Source organism: Neopelma chrysocephalum, unplaced genomic scaffold (assembly GCF_003984885.1).
Source record: "Neopelma chrysocephalum unplaced genomic scaffold, ASM398488v2 Primary Assembly neopelma1_96821, whole genome shotgun sequence".
NCBI lineage: Eukaryota > Metazoa > Chordata > Aves > Passeriformes > Pipridae > Neopelma > Neopelma chrysocephalum.
This window is the reverse complement of record NW_020925465.1, coordinates 1,827,529-1,855,454: the sequence shown is the minus strand read 5'-3', so window position 1 is coordinate 1,855,454 and position 27,926 is coordinate 1,827,529. Positions and strand designations below refer to the sequence as shown.

Sequence of the window (27,926 nt, the reverse complement as noted above, 5' to 3'; positions counted from 1 at the left end):
ATAGGTTGTTATTTTCTTCTAGTGAACATTCAGAGAAGTGCTGTGTTACCCCAAGAGTAGAGGTGTCTGCATCAGATCATGTAGTTTTGTAGCTCTGCTGTGATCAGTAGGGAAAATAAAATCACACCAACAGAGGTGTCATTTCCACCCACAGTAGTGAGGGGAAAGAAGCTGCTACTGAGAATAGTGCTTTTTTTCCCCTTATATTCTGGGAAGTGGTATGATTCAATTATGTTTTATTAATATGTATATTATTATTACAGACTACCCAGGGACAGCAAATAGATAATAAAAAATGATACATTAAAGTTTAGGAAAATAAAATCAGTCTTTTATACACTCCTTTTAACAAAGTCTACCAACCAAATGGGAAAGGATACTGTACTAATCGAATTTTCAAAAAATACTACTTTGGTAGTGCAGACTCGATATGAAATCTGAGACCAATTAAATCAGTGGACAATTTCCTACATATTATGCAGACCCAAGATTTTGCCCTAATTGCCCATAGGTAGTCAATATTAGGTTGCCAACTGCCTTCCAAGAGATCAGAGATATTTTAAATTAAGTAGAGTTTCAAGGTGACAGAAACAGTTAAGCAGTGAGACAGCTAAGAAGGCACTGTTAATGATATATATTATTGTCAGCATGGAGAATGAATTTTCTTTCCAATGTCACAACCAATATTTCCTAATTAAAAAAAAAAAAGAAAATGTTATTTTTTTGGGAAAGATACATTCTGCTAAAGTTTTTACCAGGAAAACATTCCAGTCACTCTGCTAGAATGAGCTAATATGATGATGGTTTATTTTCATGTACAATATACAGCATCATGAGACTGTGGAGATAGATCTTTCAAATCTGGTAAGTGCATGTTACAACCACACTAAACAAAAATGATAAAACACGAATATCCTGAAAACAACAAAATTCTGCAAAATTTATAGTCATCAATGAACATTAAGTTAATTTAACAATATCTAAAAGTTCAAAAATTCATAGTAACACATTGATACGAGTGTTAACTTGTAACAAATATATTGTAGATTTGAATTCTTGTCTACCACTTGTCACAGATCATGACATAATTACATGTGGCACTAATCTATGAAATAAGTAACAGAGTTCAATATGATTACTATTCAGTAACTACAATCACTAACATCAGGAATAATTACGTCCTGAAATTATTTTCATCCCCTTCAGTGTATTTTAGAACATATAAGTACACTTCTCTATTTGATTTAAATTATCTAGCAAAATTACTGGCAATATTCACTTTCAAATTATCATGCTCATTTTGAAAACCTTATGCAAAATCCTTCGAAACAGCTTCTATAAAATTTGGAGCAGACATGAGTATTGTAAATGTGCAAATGATGGCAAAAAGGGTAAATGCAACCAGGCATAATCTGTCTATCACAGCAGCTGCAAACTTCCACTCACTGCAGATCTCTTCGCCCTCGTCCTGTTTCCTGAATCGCGTTGCTATGAACTGAACTTCCTCCAGGATCTTCACGATCACTGGGAGAGTATCCATTAGAGCTTTCCTTTGAACAAGCTCAATGTCTTCTGCTAAGGGGCAAGTCATCTTGCCGCTCTTGCTGCCGAGATCATTTTTCTGGGGGCAGCACGGGCTGTCCATGGCATGGTAGCTGTAGATGGAGTTGCCATTGCTGGACTGGTGCCCAGGCAGGACGTTCACCTCCATGCTGTTCACACTCAGGTTGTGCTTGGAATAGCTGTATTTGCAAGAGAGGGGCTTTATATTTTCCCCGGGTTTTTTCATCCGTAGAAACCAAGCACACCAATTCAGCAGGATGACACGGACCTGAAAGAGAGTTACTGGGGTAGAAATACGGGGGACTCTCCAGCATTTTAAAAGTTTTTGAAACATTTTGTGACTATCATGGTTAGTCTGTATTGTCTTTTAGAAATACTGACAGATTTCTGTGGGGTTTTGAGGGTCTAGCTTCTTACCAAGCCTTTTTCTGGATCTGTTTTTAACATAGAGGTGTTCAAGGCCCAATTGCATTATAGAGTAAAAGAGATGTAAAATCTTACTTTTACAGAATGGTTCTTGAAGTCTCATCTTTAGCAAACAATCCCAGATCTCTGCAATTGAGCAGCGAGTACAAAATTGTCTGTGTAGTTTTGAAACATTTCTCAGATTGTAAGGAAAGAGATACACTTAAATATTTTGGGGGGCCAATATTTAGATTCTGCTGAAAAAAAATCCCTTTACAGCAGAGTAACAACTAATTCTAGCACATTCCCTGCCCCTATTAATACAGGAGGCATTTTTAAAAAAGAGTAAGTGTAAGTCAATTAAATTTAGGAGTTCCAAATCTGAATGCTGCTGTTTATTTCTGTCATTTCCCTGTGTACTGGTGCATCACGAGAGTGCTCTAACCTGCACATGGCAGATTGTGCCTCATATGTTTCTTGTCAAGGTCATCAAACGAGCTAATTCTGGAGAGTGCATCCAGAATTTTTTCCCAGTGAAATGATCTTCAGGTGTTTTGTCTGAAATCTGAGCCTGCTAGAATTCCTGTTGGTAACATTGTTAACTGTGAAAGGCAGTAAAAAGGCTGTGGAACCAGTAACATCTTATGTGAAGAGCAACAAACTAAATCTGTAAAATCCTGTAATTAGAAAGTCCTCCTGGTGTTACGTGTACAAAATGGACATTTGCAATGTGCTTGTGAAAGACCCTCCATGCAGCCAGGCCTCTTTAATGACTTTATCACCCTGGTTTCAAGTCAAATAATCTGATGTCCAGGAGACAACAGACGTGGTCTCTGGTTTCACTTCAGAGCCTTGGCCCAGGACTCCCTGTGTAATCCTGCTCCAGTTACTTTGGTCATATTTGACCTAGGATCACAATTTGCCTCCAAAATCATTGGACATGCAGGATAAGCTGACTCCTACATTTTCACAGTACAGACACAGGAATGGGAAAATTAGTTAGCACTTCGAGTTGCTGCTGTAATGACAAGCATAATTTCAGAAAGGAGGAAGCGTTAATAAACACAAATGGGAAAAATAATAAGAGCAAAAGCCAAAACCAATGACTAGAGGAAGGCAGTTACACCTTTTTTTTTAATTCTGCAATGTGAGCTGTTCTGTGTCACAGCCCTGTGCTATTCTCTGTGAGCCATTCTGCTTCTCTCCCTCTAATAAATCTTTTATTCTTCATCGTTATCCTGGTTTTGGCTGGAATAGAATTAGTTTTCTTCCTAGTAACTGGTACAATGCTGTGTTTTGAATTCAGTATGAGAATAATGTTGATAACACACCAATATTTTAGTTGTTGGTAAGTAGTGCTTAGCCTGAGCCGAGGACTTTTCAGTTTCCTGTGCTCTGCCAGTGAACAGATGCACATGATGCCATGAGGGAGCAATGGCCTGGACTGCTGACCTGAATCAGCCAAAGGGATATTCCAAAGGAATATGAACTGTGGGAAGTTGGTTGGGAGCTGTTGATTGCTGCTCAGAGACAGGCTAGACATCAGTCAGCAGGTGTTGAGCAATTGCATTGTGCATCACTTATTTCTCTTACATTTTATTCCTCTCTTTCTCTTCCTTCCTTGATGTTTTCATTATTATTAGTAGTAGTATTAGTAGTAGTAGTAATATTAGTAATATTATTACATCTTACTCTGTTTCAATTATTAAACTGTTCTTATCTCAAACCATGAAGTGTCGGTTTTTTCTTGATTTTTCTCCCCACCAGGAAGGGAAGGTGAAGTATGAGCAAGTGGCTGCGTGGTACTTAGTTGCCAGCTGACTTCAAACTATGACAGTCCTGAAAGACTGTTTTCCTGTTATTCATATTATTTTGCTTTCATTGAGGTCTTTAAATATTTTATTATTTCCTCCATAGTCACCACTGACAAATAGAAACCTATAGTGTTGCAGCCTAAAAAAGCTGATCCTGCATTTAATTGAACTTACCTAATTACAATGTACTCTGACTACTCATGGAAACAAAATGGGACAAAATGGAACAAGATAAAGGTCTTAATTGCTAGCAATATGTCAGCAGTGCCAGTGCCAAAGGGAAGAGAGAAATTAATTCTCCAGGACTGTGTAATTCCAAAATACTGTGTCAGACAACTTTCTTATTAGAAAATGTGAATATGTCTGCCTTAGCTCTGGAAGGAGATATGAGTTAAAAAAAAATTCCTCTGATACAGGAATAGTGTTTTTTCTTTTGAGACAGAGTTTTTACTCCTTAGGGAAATTACATTTATAACTACAGTCAAACACATTTCCCACAGAAAAATACTCAGAAGACAGCAACACAGCTTTTAATATGCTTAGATTTTCAAATGCTCTATTTCCTTGAAAACAGACATTTAGGCACAATCTGTTCTTGTCTTACCAATTAACTGAGGAGACAGCTGCAGCATATGGGTTGCTGGAGAACAGACTGGGTATGATGATATGAATCTGTACTCTCACCTGCATTGTCATATCTGGGTTTCTATGAAGGAAGGACACAGATACAGCTGCCTTCAGAGGTCAGCAGCCTAACCCTGCTGTGAGCTTCTCCACTATGGTCCTCTCCTAACAAAAATACAGCTGCACTGGTGGCTCCCATCACAGTCACCTGCCTGGCCTGGTCCAGAGAAGAGAGTCTCCAATTAAAGCTCTCTTGATAAGGGACATCAGCACCTGAGCAAACCTGTACATGTCCAGGTTTGAAGCATATCAAAAGGAAAGTCCAAAACCTAGTGAACCTGACTTAGGCGCAGCAAAGAGCCAGAGTGTTCTTGCTTTTTCCCCCAAAACTCTTTCTTCTCTCAGTTCTTGGTCTCTCCATCTCTCTTTACTATGCAAGTCTTGGTTGTCAGTAGAGAAAGGTCAGTTGGGCTGTAGCCCATACCTGATGTTATTCACTCCCAATCTGCTCAGTAGCTGGGCCTTCTTCAGTGCTCTTTTCCATGTTATCTCAGCAGACATTGTCAAAAGTGACAATTAGCCAGCAGCTCTCACTTCTTAACTGAGTAGCCAACAAATGCCTTGACTGAACACCTTGGATTTGAACTCCTGTCTTGGAAAAAGCTGGCTTTAGTAAATCATCAAAAATTAATAGAAAGGAAGGCACAACTCTCAGCAGCAAAATAAGGGAAGAAGTGAACACCTACAGAGAGGCTAAACACTAACAGGCACTCTGCTCCCTCTTCTGGTGCAAAGGCCAAGCACAGAGACCTTGAAGGGTGGGCAGGGAAAAGAAGATGCTCAACTGTAAATACTTTAGAAAGTAGGTGCTTAGGCAACTTGTCCAGTCAAATCTTCTGGGTCTGCAGCTTCTCCCACACAAGCCCAAAGATCCAATGCCTTCCCTTGCAACTTAGTCTAGCATCTAAATCCCTTTAAGCAGCAGGTGAGAACAATCTTGTAACAATATCCAATTAATCAGGCTTAGAGTTTTGCCATAAACTGGTGTTTGGCTCTGCCAGGGTGAGGATATTGTGGGAAGTACATAGATGGTAAGAATAGCTGCTGGTACTGAAAAAGCAGAAAACAAATTTTATGTAAAAAATTTCCTTCTTTTTGAAGCTGGTTGTCTTAGATTCCTGGGTTTTATGGAGCAAAAGTCTTTCAAGGTGTCTCTGTAAGAAACACCTGACACAGGTGGACAGGGGAAACTAAAAAGAAAAAAAAAGGAGACTTTGCCATGAATCCCAACGACTGAGCCTTGTCCATATCTTGCAGAGGACAAATACCTACTGTTGTGGGGTCAGCCTCTTCCCTACACACTTGGAATTCACCCTTTTCCTCTTGAGATCCCTCAGTTCTGTCAGCTTGTGTGGTCTATAGCTTTTACAGTCTATCATCTCTACTTCCCAGTAATGCTTTCCACAGTCTTTGCTTCCTGATGGCATGTTTTGTAATGTGTGCCAGTTCAGCTGTGAGGCCACTGAACAAGGTTCCTCCAGAGTGAGAATTTGTTGTATGCTGTGTTTCAAGATGAGAAACCAAGAGACTGGTAGAGAGAAGAAGCTGACTTGCAGGGCCTGTGAGACACATGAGCCATTGTGTCTATGTTCTTCAAAAGGCAGACAAAATAATAAAATTGTCTATGGAGGCCCTTACACTGCTGCATACCCTGAACATTTAGACATCTGAAGCATGTTTGCCCAGATTTGTGCCCTCAGGTTTTGCTTACATGCAGGTTCTTCCATAATTCACACGCTCTGATGTCTTGAAAGTAAAGAGGATTTTAAATAATACAGCACTTTGAGAAATAATTGTGAGTATGCTTCACTGTTATTGGACTTTAAAAAAAATGCATTGAAGCAGTAGTTTATTTTAAGAGAGGCTAAATTAGATAGCTGTTCTGTGCTTGGACTGACATTGGTAACCATGTGATACTCAACATCATGTCAGGATAATTGTCTTGCATGACAAATGTGGTGAATGAGATACCAGAGGATACTGTACAACCAGACTTTGGTGAAACCAGGGTGGTAGATAGCTGACTGTGACTCTTTGTATCTGCTTCTGCTTTCATTCTTTTACATTTTATAATTACAAAGCACCTTGCCTGTTCTAAAATCAATTAGGAAAAAGAGAGGGGGGAAAAAAGCATCATTTTCCTTTAACTTGAAAATCTGAAGGAAACATTCTTTTTGAAAGCCAGCTGGTGTTGGTGCCAGACCTCACTGGGCTAACAAAGTCTGTTGCTGTCTGTAGAGAAGTCTGTAGAAAAAAGAGGGTCCACATGCTAATGCACTGAGAATGGATCAGATGGCAGCAGACAAACTGCCCAGTAGAGGTTGGTGTTTGTTTAGCACTTTGAAATGTCACATTTTGTCAGTACTGGTGTCTGCTGGATAAGAAATCAAAGGTGATGCCCACAGGATTAGCACTTGCAAAGTGGATGCTGAGTGAAATTACCTTGTCATGACTCAACCACTCCATTGTAAGTGTAAATAGAAAACCGAAATAAGAAAAACTGTTTTTAATGGAAAAGTAAATTTAGTGTGTTTTTGTTCTTTAACTCCATTAGCAAACATAAGTATCAAATATGCTGTCTATAGCTTACTGCTCATATTAGTGGAGAAAAAATTCTGTCCCTCACCTATAAAAAATTTACTATAGCTTTTAGATTTTATTTTTTTTCTTTCAGTAGGAGCCTGTTGAATATTTACGACCGAAGCTGCTTACCCATTTGGGCATCTTTCCCGCCTGGGGGTCGTGATGGTGAAACTGCAGAACCAGCACTGTTACCACCACAGACAGACCAACGATGACCATGATGCTGGCGAAATACTGAGCTGCAAGGAAAAGGAGCACCTGGTTAAGGAGGGGAAAATCCAAACAAAGAGCAAATAGCACTCCTTGGCCATGCCTTCAGATCTACATTTGAGAAGCACTGCATCACGTCCGAACACCCTCTTCTCTGAACTGCTACACTGGAGCACTTGAGGCCTTTGAGGTTTCCAGCGTATCTGCTCAGCTCCCTCCTCTCTAGTGAGGGAAGAGAGAAAACTGCTTGGTTTTTGCCCCAGAGAGGAATGTAGAGCCCCATGGTAAGGACAGCTCCATGCCTGCTGCCGGGGCAGTGAGAAGCTGAGCTGACAACACCTACTGAACAGCAGCATCCCATCCTGGATCTCCAATTCTACAAGCAGGGGTGCTGCAGGGAGATGCTGTCCTCGTGGTGCCACTGGATCCCTTCAGAAAGTGTCACCAGTTCCCCACCTTTGTCCCACTGCTACTCACAAGTGTTTAGACATATTTTTCATTACTCCTCTTTGCCCTCAAAACCACTTCTTCTCATTCCTATGAAGACACACCACACCCTTCTTGAGTGCTAAATTCAAATCTGCTGTGCAGGAAAGAAATCAGGATCTTGAATGCCAGAACTGAGACTTGAAGCCATGTCTCCTAAGTGGCAGTACGGCTTTGTCATGCCAGGAGTGAGGTTGATGTACTGGAGTGTAAAGAAGAATTACCCACAGGGATAATGACATTTGAAGGTTTCAGTGGCAAAATACCAGGGAGCATTACTGTTGGCTGATAGGATGGTACATTGTGGGAGAGAATGTCACACTGCCCCAGACTACAGCCTCTTCCCACTCCCAGCCCTCCCTCCTGCAGCTTGCAGGAAAAGTCAAAAATTCAGTACAAGCTCCAAGGCAAGTTTTGTTCTGTCTGTGTTTCTGAATACCAAATCTCACTGCTTCAGCAGCAAAAAGCTTGTTCATAATAATGAGGTTCTCGGGCCTTCCTGAAACCAGTGCTGCAATTGCTTCAAGAGGAAAACATGGCTTTTCCATGGCAAAATGAATTATGCATCTAGATTAGAAGAATAGTCCCAAGGTTGAGTTGAATTTAAAGGTCTCTGTTGCACTTATTCATGAGAGAAGAGAGTCAACAAGCAGCAGAAGCAGAGCAGAGCAGGAACTCAGGTTTCAGGGAAGCTATTACATGCCCCATGTAACAGAAACACAGCAGTGTTGATATCATTGGTTTAATTACTGCTATGAGTCACTAAATAACTTCCTTAAACTCTATGCATTTTGATGCCACCAGACTTCAATGGCCTGAAGTGGTCCATTTAAAATGGCTTTGGCTAAGATTTTTCACATGTCCTTGGAAAACTAGTCACCTGGTTAAACTTGGAAACAACCTGTTGTTATCTGACTCAAGATCCCAGCCAATGATCAGGAGAGGAATTGACACTCCTGGGGTTTTTTTTATGCTGTAAACCTAGGAACAGAGGTCAGTGAACTGCTGTGTAGACCCGCTAGTAAATGGAAAACAGTTCTCTGAGGAATAGAGTGGAAACCTCAGGGGAGCTGTGGACTCATAAAGGAAGATGTGTCATGGTTTTGCCTGGTAATAAGCAAGAAAGAGTCTGGGTGTGCATCATGTGCATTTTGAGGGGGTGAGGTGCACTTCTCCTCAAGATGCAATGAAGTTTTCAGCTGGAAAGTAAGGATGGAGGACATAGGGCATAGTACTTCAGCCCTGTATGTTACTGTCAGGCAATCAAACGTCACAAGATATCTGTGAAATCCAGCAGAAAGATTCATGGCCCCCAAGGAGGTGCAGGTGATGTATTAATTTCGGGGAGAGAAATCACAAAGTCCTGGAAATGCCCAGACCTACTCTAAGGCTGGATTTTGCCAGCCCTGAAGAACCAGCAGTGAAAGGGGAGGAAGAAGGTAGCAATGACTGGCAGAGTTGTTAGTCTTTCACATCTCTAGTTGGAGATACGATGAAGGCTGTTGCCTCCTTTTCTGTGACAAGAGGATGTAGACCAAATAGCCTTTGGTCAAAAAGGAATTGCTGGGTCATGTGCCCATGGGTCTCTGATTGAAAACATTACTATCCTTAGAACCTACAACCAGGTAGGGATGATCAAGACCCTGAGTCTGGACTCAGTGGCAGTTCCCTTGTAAGGGAAGGAAAGGCCCCAGAACTGAGGGGGTATGCCCACCAGGCAAAATGTTCCTGGCTCTGAGACGGTATCCATACCTACTCAGCATTTTCTGATCTTTCCTTTCAGGGTTTAGTCCTACATCCTTTCTTTCCTGGGAGCACAAAAATATGGTTTTCCTGCAGCAGTGAGGAGAACTGCTGAGGAAGACTCCCGTGCTGTCTTCCATGCACCTAAAATCATGGGTTAATCTTTCTCCTGTCTTCTGGCTTGGCATCTCTGCTCCTGGTAGTCTTTAGCCCCCACACCAGCAAGGTCAAACTCACCACTTGGTGACAGCTAAAAGAGCTGCTGTCCCCGTTAACCTCTAGCAGCCCCTCCGATATGACCATGACTCAACCTTCTCCAGCAACCCTGTGAGCAGAGAAGCCTTGCTGCTGAAAGGATCAAGCTACAGTGTTCATAGATAACACTCCTCCTTGGAGCCAAAGGACTGCAGTCTTCACTCACTCTGCCCTAGCCCTACACTACCATGAATTAGTGAACTCTATTTCTGAGTCTCCACAGATATTGCTGAGCAAAGAAATAGGATGCTCTCCTGTTAGATGTTGCAAGGGGAGATAAGTAATAGAGGAAGAGCTGTGCTTAGGTCTCCCAAGTAGCAGCTCTTGCCTAGTCACCAGACTTTTTCTGACAGTATTTTAGAGTCCATCGTAAGTCCTATAGCACTTATCCATTTGGGGCTTTGAAGTTGTTGTTCTCAAAAAATCCTATCCCCATGTGTGTCTGTTGGCAGGGATAAACGCAAATCTGATTTTGCAAAGAAGCCCTTTCATTTAAACTGTAGGGGGGAAATGGTGAGCAGCTCTCACTAACAATCTCTCTGTGTCCTACTTGTTACTCCTGGTTACCAGGTCAACTTGGAGTCTTTAACAAATTATTTCACTCTGGGAAGTGTGTCAGGAACAGCCATCCTGGACTGGGGTGCATTTGAAAGACCAGGGACCTGGCTACTGTTAAGTCAGATGCTCTGAGGCACAGCTGGTAAGCGACTGACACATTCTGGAGGGGAAGTAGCTCATTTGCACTCTGCCCTGGACAGCTTCCACAGGCCAGAAAAATGGACCAGAAGACCTGTGTTTGGAGCCCCTTGATATCACTGACTTACGCAGCACCATTCCTCAGGGATAGTGAAGCGTGTACTGGTCACTTCTCACTGCTCTTCATATGTTTTGAAACATGTGTGATGCTTTCTTCAGCAGTTGTATGTGAACAGAAAAGCTGTTTTGGATGCTTGATTCATCTCCTTAAAACAGTACGAAATATTTGCTCTTCTACAATTGATTTTCTTCTCTTTATTTGCCAAAGGAGAAATGATATAACATAATATTTGGACAGCTGTTTAACATTTGGGAGTTGTCAGCCTCTGTCTCAGCACTATCATAAGATGATACTGTTGTCTTTGGAAGTATAGATTTAATAAAAGCACAGATAGTCAGTAAAGTCTTCTAAAAAGTCAGCAAGAACAGCTATTTGTTCTTGCAGGTGTATTGTGACGTCACCTATATCAAAAGGATGACAATGACTTGTAATTAATAACTTGAAGGGCATTCAGTACCAGTTTTGGATGTTTTGTGCCATTATCTGATGGTAGAGAAGCACCTTAGGATTATTTTAGAGATGTTTTTGAAGACACACTTCTGAAGTGGAACTGGATTAACTTCAAGGACTGATTAGGAACAGGGTGAATAAAACAGAATCCTGAAGAGGAGCAACATGATTCCAGATGAATGCTTTGCCTTGTTGATTTTATCACTGAACACTAACTGAGAAATCAGTTATCATATCCTGTGAATGTCAATCACAGGAAAGGCAGAGCATCTCCACTGTGACCAGTTGCAGTCTTGTTCCTAGAAAATAGTGGGGGAAGGAGGGGAGAGTGTTGTGCTCAGTTATCCACATTGCTCAAGTTGGACTCCTCCCACTGGTGTTCCTGTTTCTATCCTGTCTTTGCAGGAAATGCCAGGTTTCGCCTGTGAAATGATGGACTGGTTTAGAGCTGCACTAAGTCAAGTAACTTCAGCCTTTCTGAGTGCTTTGTGCTTCTTGTGACCTCAGAAAAAATATTCATTGCTCTTCCTTCTGGAAATGGTCCAGGTTAATGAACTGAAGCCTGTGGAGGATACTGGGTGGCTTCCAAGCACTCTACTTTGCTCCTATGGCAGGGATCAGGCCTGGTGCTGGGCAGCTGCTGTGGCAGTCTACAGTGGGCAATGGCAGAGTTACTCAGAGACTGAGAAAGTTGGTCTCTGAGTTGGTCTCCTCTGATAGAGGATAAATTCCGTTGTGGAGTTACTGTTGTACACAAACAGCAAAGAACGACAGAGGAGGACATAGGCAGGAAAACGATTTCCTGCGTTGTTGAGATTAGTTGTGGCAGACACACCTTGTGTTCCATGAGCTCCCAGTGACAGTAGAAGGTGAAGAACGTCATCCTAGTCTAGATGGTCCCTCATGAGATGTCTTAAAAGAGTGAGGGATTTCAGGATTGGACTCTGTGTCTGCCTGTTGATTATGGTACTTGTAGAGGGAACAGAGGCAGCGTTTTCGCAGTGTTTTCAAACTCTTCTCCTCCCACATGTTTTCGAAGAGTAGAACTGGGTATTTGAAAAGTAAAACTCTTCTTTTTTACTTTCCTTCCCCCTCTTCTCCCCCCCCCCCCCCCCCATTAAAAAGGCACCCAAGATTCTTGGCTTTGGGAAAAGCACCACCGATCATGGGACATGAAACTGTAAGAGCTGCTGAGAATGAGAGTATTTGTTTTGTGGAAGAGACTGAGCAGGGTCCTGACACCAGCAAGGTACCAGGCAGAACCATGTAAGGGAGGGGGGAAAAATATTCCAAAAACTCAAAAAGAGACAGGGTAAAGTGAAATGGCATCAGCTGATAACATATAGGAAGATGACAGAAAATGTAACAGGAGATTAATCTAATTTTCTCTCTCTAGTTAGAACCACTAATGCCTTATGTTTGTAACTTAAAACAATCTGTGACTCCTGGAGGTGGCAAAGCACCCCATTGTTTCCCTGTTTTAGTAATTTGCAATCTCATTTGCTGTATGACTAAATGCGAGAAATCACCCAAAGCATCTGCTGCCAACTTGGTTATTCACAGTGTAAAACCTTCAAGCTTATTGAAATAATGTAGGCATGATGAGGAATGGCAAGGAGAGGATACAGCTGAAAAATGTCATCATAACAAAGCCCTAAGCAGCAAGTAAATGTTGTGTCTTTTAAAGACGCAAGCAAAGAAGCTCAGCAAAATAAGACAGAGAGAAGTGCAATTTCGTTAAGTGAAGATGAAGACAATTTTGTTTTTATTGTGCAGTATTTGATACGTCCTGCCAAAATGTCAAGCATCATGTGGATGTTAATCATAGGAATTGACAGCTCCTCATATTCATGAGCCTCATGTTCCCCTTTCAAACACTGTCCATGACCAGCTTCCAAGTATTCCACACTTTCTGCCATAAACTTCTTTTAAAGCAAAATACAGATTTTTGATCCCAAACCAGTGGTGTTATTTTGGAAAGAGCCGGTAGGAAATAAAGATTTGCAGCACTTTGAAGTTATTTTGGCGTGGAAACCAATCAGAAATTATTAACCAATTCTCCTGTGGAAGGGGATGCCTTGAATTGACAGATGTAAAAAGTGCTTATGGAAGAAACAAATCATCTGACTGGCCTGAGAGGTCTGAGCATTTAATTTCAAGACTTGACTTTTAAGCATAAGCATGCCTTATCTGCTTTGACAAAGTACTTTGAAAGTGATACCTCTTCAGAGCACTGGCTAGGATGGATGAAGAACAACCAGTTCGGAGCTTATTGCAGCCTCGGTCTCAAGCTGAAGGAGTCCTGCTCTAGATGCTCCTGGCCGTTTCTGTGTGTGCCTGTACTTTGTGCTGCCTGGGGTCTGAACTCAAAGCCTGCAGAGTTTTGGACCAATACAAGTGTAAAGAGCTGGGTGGGATTTTCAAAGCAAGCATTTTAGGGTCTGTGACTACATGGTGTCACTCGGTTCCCAGAGCAGTGGGACTGCAGCACAGTAAACCAGAGGTGAAAGCAAAGATGGACATGGGTGGGTGAAGGAGGTTCCCCACAGCCTGCGTCTCACTGCAGAATGGAACAAGTGGGGCTTACTAGTGGGGGCTGATGTTTTCTTAAAAACAAAACACCTGGTGCTGGAAGAGGGCAGGATCACAGCAGGATGGGGAAGTATGGACAGCTAGAAACTTTACCGTGCCGTGTGGCCCCAAAGTTTTTCCCCTTCTGGAAGTGGTACTGCAAGCAGGCAGAAAGAAGATATGTTGGTTAGGCTCCTAATTGGGTTGATCTCAATTTTCCAAAGCAATGGTTTTTGGTCATGTCTGACTTTAACATGGGCTGTGGACTGTTCTGTCTTTCGGAAAAACTGGCTGGTTTTGGTAGGAACTAAACATGACATTAGGAGATGAATTTTTTTAAGTCTATGAGCCCAAACTAGCAGCTTATCCTGAGATAAGACATTCCTACAGCAGTGTATGATAAATTTGATTCCATTCACTGCTCTATTTGGTGCCACTGAATGTGGGACCACATGATCACCAACTGTGCAATCTTAAGCAGGCTCCTGTCAAAGAACAGCCATGAACAGGAAAAGTTATAGGTAGGAATCTCTATTGACTTAGGGGAATTTGTTCCTTAGTAACTTCTTAATGCATGATTTCCTTGTCGTAACTACAAGGTCGCTACAAAGTTTAATGAAAAAGATCAGGGATATGAAGACTTTAAAGGAATTCAGGCGTATGTCTTTTGCCTAAGGAAGGAATTCATCCTTTCTTCAGAGATGGTCACATAACCATTACCAAACCCAGATCTGATTATCCACAGCTATTTACATAGAATCATAGAATCATTTAAGTTTGAAAATACTCTAATATCATTGAGTTCAGTCGTTCACCTAACATGGATCACATTGTCTTCATAGAAATAAAATAGAACTTACAGTTCAGATCTGAATGCCTTGAATGTAGTTCTCAGATGAATTACCTAAGCCTTTAGTTTTAAGGGGCAGGGCCTGAGTTTGCACAAAAGCTCTAATAAAAATAACAGTATTTGTTAATAACAGTATTTGTTTAATTTTGGTCTGGTCATTGAACCAGGAAATCAACACAGTGGGACATGGATATCCTTTCTTACATAATGCACTGAACTGGGTGCAATAGTGGGGATGGGAAGGTGCATGAAATTCCCATGAAATTACTGGTATGTGTAGTACAAGAAAAATTTGTGCATAATTGCATAGGTTTTTAGAAACAGAAAAAACGATTATCATACACCTGAGCTGTGTCACAGATTTCAGGATTTTACCCAGTGATTAGTGCACTCAGACCAGTAATTAAGGTGTGTATCACATCTGGAGTTCTCTGTATTACTGTGTATACTTTCCTCAGGTAATGAACTCCAGCTGTCTACTTACATAGACTCTTGGTAAAAGTAATTTTAAAGAGGAAAAATTAGAGGTGAGTAAAATCACGAGTGCCTTCCCGTGAGGCATGATTAAGCTATAGTAGGAAGGGTAAGTTTAGGACACAGCTGCTGCTGTGTAGCCATGTTCTGAAAATCTTTTAGGAGCTACACTCTAGAGTTTTTAAGTGCCAGGAGGGACTTCCAGGACGCTTTAGAGAAAGAAGCCTTATTCATAAAATTGACTTCTGAATTCTGTGCTGGATTCTGACTAAAATGTTCTGTTTGCAGATGACATGGGACCTTAATGCTTTTGATTTAAATGATTAAGCTGATTGCTGTGCTATGGGTGGTTAATGTTTTAAACAGAAACAGAAGCATCTTTCTCTAGTTCAGCCTTCTCCTTTCTTTGGCATCTCTGCAAAAGGGCAGGATTTGACTTTTGAAATATTGTGGTGCCCTGCTTCACATATATGTGTGCTGTTGAAAACATCTTTCAAAATATCTAGTTTCCCAAAAAGAGAGGATGTGCTGAAGGAGGATGGGAGCAGACACGTTGCTGGGCAGGGAGCAGCTACCTGATGATGCAAATGCAAACCCCAAAAAGCTGAGTGAGAGCAGGGGGTCAGCCTGTCCAGCTGGAACATTTCTTGGCACAGAAAGTGGGTGGCTAAACTAGTTTGAGAGGTTCTTCCTTTATTGTTAACATAATTCGAGGTCAGGGGAGAGTGGCCTTGACTAAGATGAACTGAGGGGCGATTTCCACATTTCTTTGTAAAAATGTTCCAGAGCGCAGAAGCTGGTACTTTTCTTAGTATTATATCAGACCATTTCTCCTTTGCTCCCTCAAAGACACTCCAAACAGCAGCTGTGAGAATTTCCCATGCTATTACAGTTCAGCAGTTAAAGCTGGGGTCAGAAGGAGGAGAAAATAAGAAGTACAGTCTGTTAGGCACTAATGGTTTTGAAATAGCAAAGGCTGCAGGGGTTCATCCAGGTTCAGGTAGGTGTGGATGCTTGTTTAAAAATTCATACCCTAAGAATATAATGCAGATTTTTAAAGTGTGTGGAGTCATGTTTTCAAAGTATCTCTGCTCCCACAGTCATGAAGACAAGCAATAGTGCTTTTTCTGGTGACCAGCAATGAATCTTTCTACTTCAAGATCAAATTACCTGCATTCTTCACTAACTACATGCTTTAGAAGATTTGTTTATTCCTGTAACCTCTGCTAGGCATACCGATTCTCCAAATATTGAATGAGCTGTCCAAATGTATTCCTCTTCCTCATGTTAATTTCTGGGGATTTTAACAGGACTAGAGATAACACTGGAAAACTGTGATCATGACCTGATATATTCAGTTCAGCAGCTAAAATATCCCATTTGGGAATACCTGTAAGGTCACTGCGGGGAGATTATGCTATATCATCCTGTTAGAGTAAGGATGAGATTTTCAGAACTCGAGATCATGTAAAACCACACAGGCCAGCTTTGAGCACTTGCTGAACAAGGGCTGTTTGGGTGCAGTGGCTGAGGGAGTCAGGGATTGATTGTAAGATCTGAACATGCCCAAATCCACAGGATCACATAGGTGTCACCAAGGGACCTAATGGTATCACTGCAAGACCATGGAGATGGGGTAAGTTCCCTGACAACTGGAGAAAGACAGACGTTACATCCACCTCCAAAAATCCCAAAGGGACAATCCAGAGAACTATAGCTCTGTCATTATGAATTCTGTCCCTGGGTAAATCAGGGAGCAAGTCCTTAAGGAACATTTCTGGGCATTTGAAGATAAGGGTGGGGTCCGGGAACAGCCATCCAGCATTTAACAAGGATAAATCTTTTCTGACCAACATGACTGCCTTCTATAATAAATTACAATATTTGCATATATGAGAGGGCAGTGGATGTCATTTACACCCACTTTAGCAATGCTATAATAAATAGAAATTGATCTGTTACTACAGCATCAAAGTCTGTAATAATACATAACTATTAATGGCTATTTTTGGTTTAAATCTTACATTCTGTGATAGCAGACTGTATTAATAGAAACTGTTCTGGTTAAAGCTACTGGACTGGGCATAGGCAAGCGTACTCGTTTATTAATTCTAAATGGTTTTTGTTAGGTATTACGCAAAACAAAAATACATGAACAGTGGTTCAAGATGCCTTGTGTCTCCCCACTACACACAAAGTTTCTCTTAGTATTGTATCTATCTCCATTGTGTCATAGGTATATGTTCAGGAGGGTGTTTTGTTAGTTTTTTGGAAGCTCCTGTATGACTCAGAGTCAAGAGCCCTCCTGATTTTCACTAAGATGTGTAAGTTTTTTGGAGGTTTTCAGAAATCCTTGCCTATGAGTGTCGTTGTCCTAACTGTGGCGTGCTCATCCTCCTTCCCCAAAGTTAGGTCTAGATTTAAATCCTTGAAGAGAGATGGGCTTGGCTGAATAAATGCTCTTTCATACTATTCATGATGTAACTTCTGTGAGGCTTTCATTGTACAATGGTGAGGCGCATCTTCCATCAGCACCTAGATGTGTTGTTGAGTATTGTGTTAATTTCTGCTGTCTGGAATGTGTACTTGAGCCATGATTTGTATTCACAGGTTTTCCTGTGGTGTTCATTCTTCCTTATTTTGTAAAATGCAGCAGGTTTATTTTCTCTACCCTGCAATGATGTCTCAAGTTCACTTCTCAGCTGAGAAACTGAGGCCGCACGAGATCAAGGTAAAGGGATAGTCCTATAAAAACAGAGGATGTAATAATGCCTATCTGGCCCATGTTCCCAAGATGATGATCTGTCCCATAGTTTTCAGTATATATTAAAAATTTTCCAGCAATATATTTGAATTTTGACTATTGTACCCTGAGTTGCTCTTTGGATAGAGAGAAGAGGAGGAGAAGGGGGAAGGCGGGGAAGAGTTGCATAACAGTGGGGAGGTAGGGTAATGGAGAAGAAGAAAGACGAATTTTCCCCAGAGTTGTTTCTGTGTTCTCTCAATACTTGCAGTTACCAGCTTATCTGATATTTCCAGTGCCCTTTTGTGTCCCTCGTGTAGGTTCTTTTCATACATGCGAAATGATAAAGTCCAGACTGACATTCAGTCCTGACATCGCTGAATGCAAAACCAGAGTAACAGAAAGAGTCACTCCTCAAATGGGCTTTGAACAGCTCTTGAGAGGCATCATACACTGTGCACAAAGCAGAGAAAATCAACTTACCTATTAGTGGGACTGAATCAGAAGTTGCAGGCATGATCTCAGCCACAAGCAGCATGAATACAGTCAAGGAAAGAAGGACAGTGATACCTGCAGGGAATGAACATGTTTGGGAAGAATGAGGCACATGAACTCTGCAGCTGCTCCTCTGAGGTCTTTGCTGTTAAATATAGCTTTGTCCTGATCTACAGAAAAGCCAAACCCACGACTTCACGCCTGTCAGTGCAGATGAGAACGTCCACAAAGTGAGAGAATTTTTGGATGCAACTCTATCTGCTGTCTTTTCACGTTTTCCTAATACACACAAACCCTTGCTCCTCTTAAAGTAATGGAGAAATCTTTCCTGCTGAGTGAAATGAAGCTTGCAGAACTGCTGAACTACATTGCTCTTCCAAAGCATAGCACAAACAAAGCCCAGATGGTTGTTAAGGGCTAGGAGAGGCTTGCACAGACAGGAGTCTAGGCTTTGCTATTGCATATTATATAACATCCCTCAGAGATACAGCCTGTTTTAAAAGAAGAACTTCATTCTATCTGGAAAGGCTGTTGCTAAAGCTAACTGTCCTGATACTGAGAAATCACAAGGTCAGTGTATGAACATTAGATCCTACTTTTCTGTCAACACTCTACTTCAGCTCAAATTAGTCTTTTCTTTGTCTCCATCCTGTATTTCATAGATAGCAATTATAACCTCCATAGCCTGTGTTTTACCTCTTGTAAGACAGGCTGCTCAGATACTTGTTTCTCTTACTAACACTAAGGATACTTCATATGATTTAAAAGGCTCTGCCCTGAAACAGAATCATGCACAATTAACCCTTAAGGTCTCATCTGTTGTATTTCTAGCTCTCGTCTGTCTTTTCTTGGAAGAACCCTTCCTCTTTTTATCAACACAAACACAACAGTAAATATAATTTATCCCTTTCTTGGCTGTCACTGCTTTGCATTCATAGGGGATTCATGGCTGGGTGGTTTGGGAGCTGAACTTTAAAGGTAAAAATCCAGTGCCCAGCTGCTGCTGCTCAAAACCCTTCACTCTTTGTATCTTGGTATGTCCTGTCTGAAAAACAAAGTTAATCAGCTACGAAACGCATCAAGATGTAGTAAAGAACATAACAACGAGCATGACAGAATAGTATCACTTCTGCCTGTGCCAACAGCTTATTTTTCAGCCTTCTCCCATTTAAAGTCCAAAAGATTTTAGGATTGTTTAGAACAGGAAGTGTGAATACCATACAGAAAGCTATTGTCCTTTTTCTGCAGCCAAACAAGTACTTCCATTGCTCTCCTAGTGAAAACTTAATCCATCAAACACCACATCACCATGAGGTATTTATTTTCTATTTTATAGGATGTTTATGAAATAAATGAATACTTTAGCACTTACCTAAAGAAATCTTCTCCCCTGAATCAGCTGGCAAAAGGAATACGAGCAGTGCCAAGCCAGATATGAGAACACAGGGAATGAGTAGATTCAAGCCATAGTAGAGGGTGCGTCGGCGCATGGTGATCGTGTACGTCACGTCTGGGTATGGTTCTTTGCAGCATTCATAGTACATCTCATTCCTCTTTCCTGGGACACCTACAGAGAGGGAGATAAGAGCAGTGGGGAGAGGTGCAAGACTCCTAGTTATCCCCTTGCACTGGGCCAAGAACTGATGGTTTATGAGCCAATGTGTGCCACCTCCATCTGCTGTTCCCAGTCTACTTTTTGTGTTTTCTAGGGTTTACTTTAATGCCTTCTGAGTCACTTGAACACAGCTTAGCCAAGAAAGCTCATCTGGGCCAGAGCAAAACAGTGCTGAGCATCCCAGCCTCAACATGAAAAATGTGCATTCTGCCTTCCTACATTCTGTGAGTGTTGACATACTGCTGATGTCATATTCACTAGCACACACAGCAGATTTTCTGTGACAAGTGCCACTGCTTCTTATTTTTCTGTCATTCTTTGATACACATTTGCTTTTTTTGTCAAGAAAAACACACGGGATATGCGTTAATTTTCAAAAAGGATGTTATGTCAAGTTTAAAGCCTGTCATACCTGAAGGTTAAGAGACATAGTTTTCCAATATAGCTGTGCTGCAGGGCTGGCCATGGTGACCCTGCTGCAGTAGGTTGCCTGACATGCTGCATGATGGGGACTGCAGCAGCACAGAAAATGTCGGGGGAGCTGGAAGACCTCAGCACCTTGTATCTTTCATGCCAAAAATTTCTCACTTTTTTTCTATTCTGTGGACAGGGCAGAAGATGTGATGATGTGCATGTTTTGGCAGGAGCCTAGCGAAGTCTTCATAAAGGATATGGCTGTGGCTTGCCTGAGGTGTTACTTACTGCTTTTGCTGTATGAGCTGGATAAGTCCTTGTTTTGTTCTCCCCTGTTCAGGGTTGAAGGTAGATAAACCACAGATTCTTAATCAGATACGCAAAGTTATTGGTCAGAAATAAGCACTATAAAGGAACACTGGATAGTCAGGAGTGCTCTGAAATAAGCACTAAAGCACTAAGTTGCACTTTATGAGGACTTCACTAAGGAGTCCTCTGGCTTCTCATCAAATTGAATATAATTTTTCAGATTCCCTGAATAGTAAGACTACTGCATACAGTTGGTCAGAGCAGTTATTTCCTCGTCTATATCTTCCAGACTGGAAGATAAAATTGCAGCCTCTCCTTAGAGTTGTCTAAGTTCCATAATTTCTGTGGTATTGCTTCTGAGTTACAGCTGCATAAATGAGTTCAAAATAACCCACTAGAAACTCACACTGAATACCTAGTTCTTGTTTTGAAAATGCAGGTGTCTTCCAAAGCACAGAAGAGAAGAGAGACATACTAAACTGCAGTTATTATGAACACTTCTGTACACTGGTACACACTTCAATGGTTTTCTGGGTGAGAGAGATTCATTTATGTAAAAGTTTTGCTGAAGTATTTTTTGCTGAAGTATTTTTTACACTAATCAATTTTGCTGATGTGTTAGAATAAATGTGACAGTAGTGTTCCGTGCACCTACATGAGGCACATCCAAGTTTAGTACTGACAAACTGCTCAGATGCATCAAGACTAGTAGCTTTCATTTATATACTCAGTGGCAGGCATTTGCATCAGAACACAGTGTTTTCAGACACAGTTCAATGAATGTGGCTGAAAGGCTGCCTCTGATCTGATTTTTTTTTCTCCCTTTTTGCTTCTTCCTACATATAAATTTTTAATATCTGTATTTCATGTCCCAGTGCAATTGATCATTTCTATATATTTGGGGTTTGCCTTTGAAAATTAGGCCATTGAAAATTTTTAGGCTGGCCAATTTACCCACTAAATCCCATTCTCCATTTGAGATGTAGTTGGACATATCAGCCTCGAGCATCTGCAGGTCAATCAACCAGCCACTGTGAGTCCAGGAGCCAAACTTCAAATCACACTTCTGCACATCAAAGGGGAACCAGCGGACATCAATATAACAGGTGCTCTTCAAAATGCCTGTGGATAGAAATCAGTCACGATCAAGCATGTGCAGGATGCATTTCATCTCACCCTTATCTGTCTGATTGATTGTGAGCAAGTTGCCTCTCCAGAAAGTCTGTGTGATACAGTCATGGGGTAACCAAACAAGTATTGCAGGCAGAAGGTGCTGACACGAGTGGAATAACCTCTCCTCTTCTGCCGGTGAAGACCCACCTCTTACTGCATCCTTGAGGTGGTTTGCCCAGGAGCAGCCCAGCCTGTCCCCCAGTGTGGGCTGGCCTCAGCAGACTACAGGCAGTGCTGACAGGAGGACAGAGCACACAAATGTGCACTCACAGAGGTTGTAGTTCCTGTGAGGAACTACTCCTGAAAGGAGTTCCCGGTCAGGTTCTGTTCTAGACCCATGATACCGTGAAAACACATTATGATGGTAAACCTTGCTCGGCGCTGGCCTTTATAGACTTGTGTTAACCTGAGCCTTGAATTTTACTCTGGATGTGTCTAGTCCAGTTTAAGGGGTCTCAGAGGTAGGCAACAACAGTGGACCAGCCATCAGGGAAGTCCCTGTTGGGCCCTGTGGATATGCCTGGGGGTTATACTATGCTATGACACAAAGTTTGGGCATTTTTTTTCCACCGCAGTGAGCAACTGTGTATGCTGGTGGGTCCTGGCTGCTGGACCCTGCAGGCATGGTATCAGCAGTACAGATGGAAAAGAGGCTGAGACTTGGGTCCAGCTGGCTGAGACCAATCCCAGTTTGTCTTTTCACTTGGACTTGTAGCCTCAGCCTGGCAGGAAGACTTCAATGAAGAGTGAGTGCTGCTCTCAGGGCCTCCTCTGGTCACACACCTCCCCACTCAACAAAAACCTAACTGGACTGCATATATGATGGTGCACACCGCCTTGCTTTGGGTGACATCTCAGGTGGGCCTCTGGAAGTTCTAAGCAAACTGCTCAGGAAAATGTTTTATTGATTTGTGAAGTGGAAATACACCACTGACAATGGACGTAAATTATCTCAGTGGGTCTGTCTCATAACTACCCAGCTTGCAAAATTTCCACAGACTGCTTTAAAACACCTTGGTTTCATTTGTGAAGGAAAACTGCTTGTATTAATTAGATTAAAAGCAAACAAATATTCTCTGTGTCCTACCTGGAGGAATATATTGGCAGGATCCAGAGTAATTCACCAGCACATTTGTGTGAAATGTTGCATCAAACCTTTCATCTGCACTGTAACACAATATAAACAAAACATAACAAAACAGAGGAAGAGCAAGCTGATGTTTGAGAATGTTGTAGCAACTGCCAACATGGAAATAATATTTTGTCTGAACTGAACCCACAGAAAGTCTGAATTTAGTTCCTACACCCGGGCGAAGAGTCTACCCTTGACCTGCATCTCAGTTTCTCACAGACACTGTTGGCCTGCACCTGGGCAGGTTGGTTATATGCTGTCATGTCATCAAAGAAGTGAAAGGCAGAGTGTTGGATGTCTCAGAGCACAGGTAGAAGGGAAAGGATCAAAAATGTCATATTAGCTGTATCCAAAAATCGGGCAGTTGGTACAGTGAGGCTTTTCTAGGGCAGCTGTCAGAATGAGGCAGCTCACTGTATAAATCAAGTTATCTGCTACCCAGATATCTGTTGTAACAGCAATGGTGGCCTGACTTAGCAATTCTGCAGCCTCTTGGGATGCAGAAGGCTGAGGGTTTGCTTCTAGTATTGGAGAAAGGCACTGGGGAGAAGTTGTTTTAGGGGCCTTGTATGAGGAGATTCATTGAGACTCTAAGAGCAAAAACCAGGTGAAGAGGACCAAGAAAACAGAATTTCTTTATTGTTCCAAGCAATTCTGCCAAAATTAAGGGAGTAATGAGCCAGATCATGACAAGAATTGTCCAAAGGAGCAAGGTCTGGGGGCTTCTTCCGGAGGGTCTCTTGGGAACAGATTAACCACAGAGGATTCCCCGGGCTTATGGAGCCTTGTCTGTGGTGGTTGTGTGCAGGTCTATATTACATCACTACACCACTTTACATACCCTATCTCTCAACCAGGTGTAGAAAATTCAGACCCTCCATTCCTCTTCTGATCTGCTCTATATCCATGTCTTGAGTCCTCAGTCGTCATTATCATCCCCAGAACCAAACAAGGCAGATAAAACTGAAAAGGCTAGCTGTAGAAAGAGTGATAATTATCAAAGACATAAAAGGCAACAAGAAAAGGCTTTATAAATACAAGGAAACAATGAGAAGACAGAGATAGATTCATTACTTGCTGTGAAAGAAAACCACAGGATGCAGAGAGCTACAGTATCCTGCGCCCTCTGAGCTTCACTCTTTACAATTCTCATACAGTGACAGAAGTTCATGGCAGAATACGGGAGGAACAGGTTAAAGAAGTGTAGATAAGACAGATTCTACTCAGCAGAGCTGATGAAATTTACTCTTGAGAACTGAAAGGACTGGCCGAAATACCCTCTGAAGCATTAACAATTATCTGTGAGGACTTGTGGAGAACAGGGAACGGCACAGTGAATTAGGAAGATCAAAGAAAATTCTGACTTTTTTTAAAGGTGAAATTATAGACACATCATCCTAACTTCAAAGAAAATGAGGTGAAAACAGCTGGCACAGGTTTGCGAAGGGCCAACTGCGTCAAATCAATCTAATTTTCTTACTGACTAAAAGGAGGTAGGTGATATATCTGAACTTCAGCATGTTCTTATAAAGTACAGTAATATGGACCAGGCTGTATGCTTCCTTTTTTAGAGACTGAAGAGGAATAAAGAGACAATAAGGACTAAAGTTGAAGTAAAGAAGAACACTGAAACAATCCAGGTGTCTCCAAGCATCCTTTGGATATTTGGCTGTGAGTGCTTGGAATGGAAGATGAGTCTTGGTGAACTGGGGAAACTAGCAGAATTAATTTAATCTGGATAATTAGAAAGTATTACCCTGAAAGACATATCAGTGAAAATCTATTGAGACAGCAGGGCTGAGATACAACATCTGTGGTTTGCAGTAGATCGAAAAATAAGTCCAAAGCTAAGATGGAAACCCAAAATCCTCTCCTCCTGGAAAGCATTAAGGAAACAGCTGTCTAGAGAGCTTCCACTCCATTCAGTACTGAAGAGGTACTGGCTAGAGAGCTAGATTCAGCTCTAGAGGAGGAAAAACAGACTAGAGAGTGTTCAGAGTGGAAGAGGAATGATGGAGAGATTTATAAAATATATGATGAGTAAAGTGAGAAGAAAATCTATTTGTTTACTTCAATCAGGAATACTAAAATAGATGCATGATAGTAATTTTCCAGGAGAGACGTGGTAATTATGAAGAGAGTATGGGTAGTTTTCACTCTGCATTCACTGAGAAGAAGTTAAAGAAGACATCTGCAGAACTACAGCAAGGAAGACTTAGATATTAGAAAAGTCTCTTAGCTGGTACTTGTTTGGTTTTGTGACTCTTTCAAGTGTAAGAACCAAACCCATAAATGGCAAAAGGCCCAGAATATCAGTGAAGCACAGCTGATTTTCAGCACCCAGTTCTAGTCTCCCACCAGCCATTGTACATCTTGCTTACCTGTTATACAGCAGAATGTCTGGTACCCAAATCTGGTCAGCGGGAAATCGCAAGTTCTGCACCCCTGGGTATTCATATTGATCCCAAGACAGGTAAACATCAACCCAGGACTGTTGGCAAACACATACATCAGATTATATGAGCTTGTAAAACTCTTCTAAGTTGTCTGGAGTATTATGGGAACAGAATGGATTTTGCCAGTAGCAATAGCAGGAGGATGATAACAGTTTAATGCTCGGCTTTAATTATTAAGAAAGGTTGGCATTAAATACATAGGAAAAAACAGTGTGACTAATGAAGCTGTGATCCATACATTAGCGTCTAGTTCTGCACTCTGTGGCCTGAAGCCAGGCATCCCAAACCTTTCCTGGTGGGCTGGCAGGCACACTCGTTCTGAGGTGAGGTGGTTTAAGTGACGTAGGTACTGTCACTGGTAGATGGACCATGGTTGGGTGACTCTTTCAATAACCAACTTGCTATGAGAGGTAGGCAAGTGAACTTTGTATGCCAAGGGGTTGTTTCTGATTTCCACCTCAACACAAACAGTTAATTCAAGGAAGGAACAACTTTTGGGCTGAACCTTGTGACTTACAGCAAACCTCAGTGGTGGGGCTGCAAGGGAAACCCTTATCAGTGCTGATATCTTTATAACTATATATCCATACATCTATATAGATGTAGATATACTGTTGCAAGGGACAGGACACCCAGGGGTCTGTCCTAACAATCTTGTACTCGGATAGGTTTGTCTGGGTTTGTTTTTGCAATAGAAAACCACTCATTCCTGCTGCAAATCCCAGCAGGCAGCTGAGGAAGAAACAGCCTGTTCAGTTGAACACATTAATATGAGATAGCGTTTGGCTGCGGAAATCAAAAACGAATTAGTTCAATCATTCAAGTCTCCCACTGGTTTTTTCCTCAAGAACTGCAACTTTATTGAGCACAAGCTGTTAAGGAGATCTGTTTATGCACCATAAAAACACTGTATCCCTCACCATAGACGGCCAGCAGCAGACCAGGTGGGAAACTCCCTTCCCCAAAGCCTGAGTGAAAATCAGTTTTGCTTATCCTGCATGACCTGTGCAGGTCAATCCTCAGCTGGAGCAGGTTGCAGAAGGGGAAGAAGGAATGTTTATGGATGAGGTTTGTAAAGCACAAGGGAAGACAATGTGCCCAGTGATGTGCCAGGGCACTGCCAGCAGTGCAGCAGGGAGCTGTCTGTGGTCCCCGGCCATCCCACCACCCAGTCGGAGCACTCTGCATGTGGTCCAGTGTGGCTGGGTCACTTCTGTGATCACGGGAAAGTGATGGGAATTTTGTGACTTGGCTCTCTGTTTCAGATAGGCGTGGGGATTTTCCCAGAAGTAGCAAGTACAGGGAGCCTGGGTCATATGGGTGTCTGGCCCCTTCCCAAGTCCCCATCACTGGTTGTTAAGAGGGCCTCCAGATCCTTGAAGAATCTCTTCTTAGCCATAATGGGACCCTAATTCTGGGCTCTTTATTACTAGATCCCTACATCCACTGGCCTAACAATGCAGTTGGTTTCATTCTCCAAAGGTCAACAGGTCTCCCCAAAGGATTATGTAGACTCCTGAATTTAATTTTCAAAGCTGAAAAGAGCACTAGGGAAATTTTAAAGGACAAAAAATGCCTACTTTTATCACATTATAGACAAGTTAATAGACAGCAATCTTGCTTTTCAACTAAGAAATCACATTCAGTAGTTTTCAATTAGACACAGTTTCTTTTCTTTATTGACACAGGCTACTCACCATCTGGAGCCAAGCATTTGTGATCAACACCTGATTCTTCTCATCCTTTGAATGAAAGCGGGAAGGAAAGAGAAGAGAAAAAAGGATGATACTCAAAGTACAGTTTGATTACAGGTTGAAGAGTTTCTAATTCTTTTAGAAAACCCAGACTCTTGGGGTACATAAACCAAACCTTACGGAGTAGATTGTGAACTCAGTTGAAAACCACTGAAATGCATTATTTGGTCCAGACAAAAGTGACTCTTCGCTATCCTTTAAACCTACAGACCTCCTGTGTTTATGAGAACTAATCAACAACAGAAGAGAAAATAACAGATTATTTTTCTTATTTTGCTGGGGGCAAGCAAACTTCTTACCACTTTTACCTTTTAGCTACTTTGTCAAAACAAGATGATTTCCAGTACCACACAGCATGAAAGTAAGTAGTCGGTGAGATTTTATATTGTATTTGCTGCCACTGCAAAATGATGGTGAAATAGTGCTGGAAGTGCTGTTCTTTTGGAGTGTCAGCACTGCGTAGCTTAGCTCAGGCTGAAAGGAAAGGAAGGGCTGGCCTTGGGAAGAAGCTAGCACGTGGCAAAAAGGACACAAGTGCTGTCTGAGAGGGAGCTTTCACGGCATCTGCACAGAGTAGGACTCTGTAAATGCAGACACCTGTGTGCAGAGGCCATGGGGAAGCAGCTGTGACTCACAACAGAAACAAAGATGCCCTCACCACTGAGTTGGAGCCCAAATGCTTTGAGACACACAAGGTGCCCAGCTTGCTGCAGTTAGCCCTCAGATGAAGGACCCTGCAGTGCTGCTGCCACAGTGTCCCATGCAGGAATTGCAGACTCCCAAACCAATGCATGAAGGAAAACTGCCCAGAGAAGCCTCCTTATTATTGATTCCCCAGCACATAGAACACTGGGCCAAGGGTACATGCTGAATTCCTTAGCATGAACCCTGTCTGTGTCATGATCTACCCTCTTCACTCATTTGAGTTGT

The 27,926-nt window shown here is 41.9% G+C and overlaps 1 protein-coding gene across 2 annotated transcripts in view; it reads right to left on the bottom strand.

The window, feature by feature from the left end:
* Positions 1–785: 785 nt before the first annotated feature.
* The window catches only part of LOC113960633 (neuronal acetylcholine receptor subunit alpha-7-like), a 56,681-nt gene continuing 29,540 nt past the window's right edge, over positions 786–27,926 (bottom strand). The window contains exons 3-10 of one of the 2 annotated variants that reach the window (XM_027670292.1): positions 26,940–26,984; positions 25,168–25,277; positions 22,742–22,821; positions 21,436–21,603; positions 19,516–19,710; positions 18,132–18,218; positions 7,179–7,288; positions 786–1,831 (exon numbers count right to left, since the gene is read on the bottom strand). In XM_027670292.1, the coding sequence (XP_027526093.1) occupies positions 1,310–1,831; positions 7,179–7,288; positions 18,132–18,218; positions 19,516–19,710; positions 21,436–21,603; positions 22,742–22,821; positions 25,168–25,277; positions 26,940–26,984 (1,317 nt within the window). In that variant the 3' untranslated portion in view covers positions 786–1,309. The remainder of the gene's footprint in view (positions 1,832–7,178; positions 7,289–18,131; positions 18,219–19,515; positions 19,711–21,435; positions 21,604–22,741; positions 22,822–25,167; positions 25,278–26,939; positions 26,985–27,926) is intronic. The other variant, XM_027670293.1, reaches the window with a different exon arrangement.